The sequence below is a fragment of the Oncorhynchus masou genome, chromosome 24, assembly GCF_036934945.1.
Source record: "Oncorhynchus masou masou isolate Uvic2021 chromosome 24, UVic_Omas_1.1, whole genome shotgun sequence".
Lineage (NCBI taxonomy): Eukaryota > Metazoa > Chordata > Actinopteri > Salmoniformes > Salmonidae > Oncorhynchus > Oncorhynchus masou.
Window position 1 is genome coordinate 75,290,339 of NC_088235.1, and position 5,588 is coordinate 75,295,926.

The following is a 5,588-nucleotide window of genomic DNA, read 5'->3' on the forward strand; positions in this document are numbered from 1 at the left end:
TACAGTGAATTATAAGTGAAATAATCTGTCTGTAAACAACATTTGTTGGGAAAATGACTTGTGTCATGCACAATGTAGATGTCCTAACCGACTTGCCAAAACTATAGTTTGTTAACAAGAATTTTGTGGAGTGGTTGAAAAACACGTTTTAATGACTCCAACCTAAATGTATGTAAACTTCTGACTTCAACTGTACATGTAGGTAGAGAGGGAAACACAAAGTCTGGGTAGCCGTTTAATTAACTGTTCAGCAGTATTATCGCTTTTGGGGTAGAAGCTGTTCAGGAGCCTTTTTGTCCCAGACATGGCGTTCCGGTACCGTTTGCTGTGTGGCAGCAGAGAGAACAGACTGTGACTTGCGTGGCTGGAGTCTTTGACAATTTTTAGGGCCTTCCTCTGACACCGCCTGGTATAGAGGTCCTGGATGGCTGGGAGCTCGGCCCCAGTGATGTACTGGTTCGTACAGACTACCCTCTGTAGAGCCTTGCGGTCAGATGCAGAGCTCTCAATGGTGCAGCTGTAAAACGTTTTGAGGATCTGTGGGCCCATGCCAAAACTTTTCAGCCTCCCGAAGGGGTAGAGGCGTTGTCGTGCCCTCTTCATGACTGTGTTGGTGTGTTTGAAACCATGATAGGTCCTTAGGGATGTGGACACCGAGAAACTTGAAGCTCTCAACCATCTCCGCCACAGTCCCGTCGATGTGAATGGGGTTGTGCTTAGCCCTACGTTTTCATGTATTCCTCGATCAGCTCCATTGTCTTGCTGATGTTGAGGGAGAGGTTGTTGTCCTGGCACCACACTGCTTACCCAGAAGTCAGTGAATGTTCCTGAGTGGTCGAGTTACAGTTTACACTTAAATTTGCTTGACATTCTATGGCAAGAACTGAACATTGTTGTTTGGGAATGATTAACAACCAATTTGACAGAGCTTGAAGAATTTTAAAATTAATAATGGGAAAATGTTGCACAATCCAGGTGTGGAAAGCTCTTCGAGACCTAGATAGACTTACAGGTGTAATCACTGCCAAAGGTGATTCTAACATGTATTAAATCAGGTGGATTGAGTCTTTATCTAATCAAAATATATTACTGTTTTATTTTTCATTTATTATATATATTTTTTTACAAATTATAGTTTTTCTTCCTCTGACAGAATATTTTGTGTAGCTCGTTGAGTCTGCGCTCCACTCCATAACGATTTAATTAGCCTACATGTATTTATTTATTTATATATATATATATATCAATCAACTGTTACTAATAATAATCCTCAGCAGCAACCACACGGCCGTGGCAGCATTTACAGAGGTAAGCAAATACAGGTCAACAAAACAATATAATTAAATGGAATAATAATGTAGGCTGTAACAACTGAAGGGAACTAACAGTAAATAGGCAGTTGAATATGTGTGGTTGTTAGGACTCCCTACGGTCGATACTGATTGTGGCTAATATTTACCTTGATAGAAATAGGAAACAGAGAAAGTCTGTGTAGCCTATAACTAAGACATTCGAGGGTGCCCATCCCTGCAAGTAAAAAGGCAGTACAATTTAAATTCTGCATAATGGCACAGCATTTCATAAACTTTACTGTTCATGAAATGCTGCCATTTGACTGGTTTCACATTAGTTTCCAGTGATTATAAGGTAAAATAGATCTAAAACAATGTATATTTACAATCCCCTTATCCAAACGGATTACTCATTTACCGAGCTCTTATCAATAGCTCTCATTAAGTTGTAAATTACAGTGCACGGAGAACGGTGTTATTTCAATCTAAAAAAATTAAGTATATGCTTTTTCCACTTGGAACCGGTAAGTTCGCTAGACCTTATTAATGTTTTCTTTGTGCGTAGAGGTGGTGGAATAAATAGGGAATTAAGTCAAGATCAGAATACAAAGTATCTGTAGACACACCTCCGCCACACCTTCATTTATTAGATCTCCACCCCAAACGAATAGTGGTTGAATAGCATGCTATTCTCATGTTTACGTTAAAGGTCAGAATACACCTAGAGAGAAAAGTGCATGAAAATGGGAATTCCGTTTCATTTACTTGCACTTAACTTGGGTCAGAATCAGCCCTGTGGTGAATAAACTTTGAATCTTGAAAATAAGACTAGGTCACTCTTAACTTATAACATTGTATATGCCTTTACTGTGTCAATCAGTTAGTGAAAATAGTGTGACCTTCAATACACTGATAGTCATTATATATCATGTGTTTTTATAAAGCTCATTCTAAAAACCACACTCTTAGTCCTAGTATCTTCTCAATTTGCTATTTTCTTCTTACACCACACTTTTGGACAAGGTAAAAAATAATGTTATAAGGTATTTAGTGCAAAAACATTTGTCAAACAGAACTCAATGACTTGTTTTACTGTGCAAAGCAATAGAACAGGGAAGAAAACAAGCCTTGACCAACCCCCACGCCTCCATCCAAGATTTGCTATGACATCAAACCACAATGCACCGCAGTGTTTGCAGTTTACCCGCCTTCTCCATGGCAATGGGGCTAGTACGTCCCCTTATTCAAATAAAATACGAAAAAAACCTGATTTCTGTCCAATCTGCGCGCTCTGAAGTGACATAATGGAATTTACGAGGATAGAAAAGGTAGCGGCAGCATGCGAGCGCACACATTGGAACTTCTACCCCTCTAGTCGGGAGATTAACCATCGACTGTTTCTTATCAATGGTTTATTAACAAGGGAAAAAACGACAACATTTGAGGCAAAAGGTGATTTGTACCCTGAACTTGGAGAAGGGGTAGGGCAACTTTAAAAGAGCATTTGATTTAATGTTATGCAAATTTACGCATCGTTTCCTCGACAGCAACTGAGAGGTTATGGGAACCCCTCTTTCTGTCGTAAGGCTCTGCTGAATTTTTACAGCTGCTGTCATCTTAGATTTTGTCTTTTACCAAAATATGATGAAGAATGACATTCATTTAAACCTTGTAGATGCCACTAATCTAAAGCCCCATCTCCGCGACGCCGACGCCGAGAGCATTCTCAACTCCCCGGACCTTGGGCTGCTGAAACTGGCTTCCCCGGAGCTGGAGAGACTCCTCATTCAGTCCAACGGAATGGTCGTAACAACACCGACCTCTCAGTTCCTCTACCCCAAGTCAGTAACTGACGAACAGGAGTTTGCCGAGGGATTCGTCAAGGCTCTGGAGGACTTACACAAACAGAACCAGCTGAACGGGGGGACTTGCGCTCAAATGAACAGTCTCGACCTAAGTACCAACGTGGCTCCCGTCACTGTACACATGGACTTACCCGTCTATACGAACTTGAACAGTTATGGTAATGGGCCTTTGGGCACCACTGTCAATTACTCCACAGACACTGTACCCTTCCCACCTCCTCCCTCTCACCATTTAGGTGGCACACAGCAGCAACAAGCACATTCCCGGTTGCAATCCTTGAAGGATGAGCCGCAGACCGTCCCTGACTTGCACAGCTTCGGCGACAGTCCACCACTGTCACCTATCAACATGGACACACAGGAGCGCATTAAAGCCGAGAGGAAAAAGCTGCGGAATAGAATTGCTGCGTCCAAGTGCCGAAAGAGGAAACTGGAGAGGATATCCAGACTCGAAGACAAAGTCAATAACCTAAAAACTCAAAACACTGACCTGGCCTCAACGGCAAGTGTACTCCGGGATCAAGTGGCTCAGCTAAAACAAAATGTTTTGAATCATGTGAACAGCGGATGCCAATTGTTGCCACATCAAGTTCAAGTGTACTAATCGCAGGACAACATTGGTCAACCAGCATAAATAAGCTCAATATCTGTTCTCTTGTTGGCTCTCAAATATCTCAATTATGCACGTAGAGCCATCGACTTTACAGACTAAAAGGACTTCACTAATGTACATTTTCTGTTTACACATTCTTTATCATGTGTGTATGACTGGATCAAACCAGTTCATCATTATTGTATTACTATATCATAGCCTTATACTGAATAAATACATATTTGCATGTTTATTGACAAACTCGAATGTTACCTAAGAGGGTGTCATTGGGTGCAAGTTATTTTATTTTTTTCTCCCCCTTTTAACGTTTACAAGCAAGCACTTGTACATGTTATATTCAATGCTCCAGTGTCTTATTTCAGTGTTATCTTAATGTGAAACTGTTGTCACCTTTTTGTTGCACTGAATATTTCCCTTCACATTCCTATTTTACTTGGATTCAGTTATCAAATAAACCTTGCTTGGTAATTCAAGGCACGTGTTTTGCTGTCTGTTGGTTCAGTTTTCTGATTAATTTAGAAGCAACAAAACAAGATCCTACACACCAATGTCTTCACAAGCGACAGTAAGCCTTTACTATACTAGTTGCGTTTTCACAATAGGATAAATGATTGGGTGGGGCACACAAGGATATTGCTCAATACATATTTGGAAAGTCCAATAAATGATGACTCGGGTCCAACCCACCATTACAATGTATTTGATATAAATACACTTTTTAGTACAATATTCCCATGGGACACTTTTCCACTTATGTGAATTTTACAAGTTTGCATATTAGCCAACTTTATTAGGCCCAAATTGACTCCTAACTCTGGATTCACGTCCGGAGAATGGATTCCATCGTGACATTGTAGCATTTAGCATATTGGATACAGTATCCATTCCTCGCAGGAAGTCCGTTTGCTGTGATATGTCCGTGAATTGTGTATCAACATGGTGTGTTGTGCCCTCTGCTGGTGTAATACGATAGGCCTATTGCAGAAATTAGACAGTTTTTTTATTTATTTTTATTTCACCTATTTAACCAGTTAGGCTAGTTGACAACAAGTTCTCATTTACAACTGCGACCTGGCCAAGATAAAGCAACGCAGTTGGACACATACAACAACACAGAGTTACACGTGGAATAAACAAACATATACAATCAATAACACAGTGGGAAAATCTATTTACAGCATGTGCAAATGAGGTAGGATAAGAAATTGTGCTGTAGATGAGTTCATGTATTGATTAAGTATACGAAATGTCATCTAATTAGTTGTATCAACACAATTTTTTTGTTCAATTGAGTGCCGGTTATGCTGGTAGGTCTATGTATTGTCATTTAGTCCAAAGCAAAAATGAAGACTACTTTTAGTTACTTTATACAGTATGAACATGTTTGCACATGACCAAGTTGTGGTAGCACAGTTGACTGTTGGTGTTGTTTTTGTAAGTCAAACCTGTATTAATGCTTCATGGTTAATGTTATGACAAGGTCATCTCTGGTATAAACACCTTAGTGTAGACAGCCTGACACCTATGAAACAGATGGTCCCAGCTTGCTTTGAACGCAGCCTCAGAGACCACTCTATAGATACCGTAGCCAGACACCTATGAGACAGTGATTAACAGATGGTCCCAGCTTGCTTTGAATTTGCAGCATCAGTACCAGGGCTATAAAAGATGTGATGTTGCAGGGGCTGGCAGGCTCCTGGAAGCAAAGCCAAATGAGATGGTGCAACTGCTGTGTTTGTGAGTCTTCTGTATTTCTATGTGAGATGCACACTAGATAATGATAGTGGTGAACATGCATCAATGAGGAAAACTGCAATA

General features: G+C 40.4%; 1 protein-coding gene across 2 annotated transcripts; it reads left to right on the forward strand.

Annotated features, from left to right (window-relative positions):
• The first annotated feature begins 2,594 nt into the window (after nucleotides 1-2,594).
• Nucleotides 2,595-4,243, forward strand: LOC135512646 (transcription factor JunD-like). Of its 2 annotated transcripts, XM_064934880.1 has the most exons (2): nucleotides 2,595-2,744; nucleotides 2,968-4,243. In XM_064934880.1, the coding sequence occupies exons 1-2, from the start codon at nucleotides 2,597-2,599 to the stop codon at nucleotides 3,759-3,761; spliced, it is 942 nt and encodes a 313-aa protein (XP_064790952.1). In that variant the 5' UTR covers nucleotides 2,595-2,596; the 3' UTR covers nucleotides 3,762-4,243. The 2 variants fall into 2 exon arrangements, with proteins under 2 accessions (XP_064790952.1, XP_064790953.1); XM_064934881.1 differs by having other exon boundaries at nucleotides 2,652-4,243.
• Nucleotides 4,244-5,588: the final 1,345 nt, after the last annotated feature.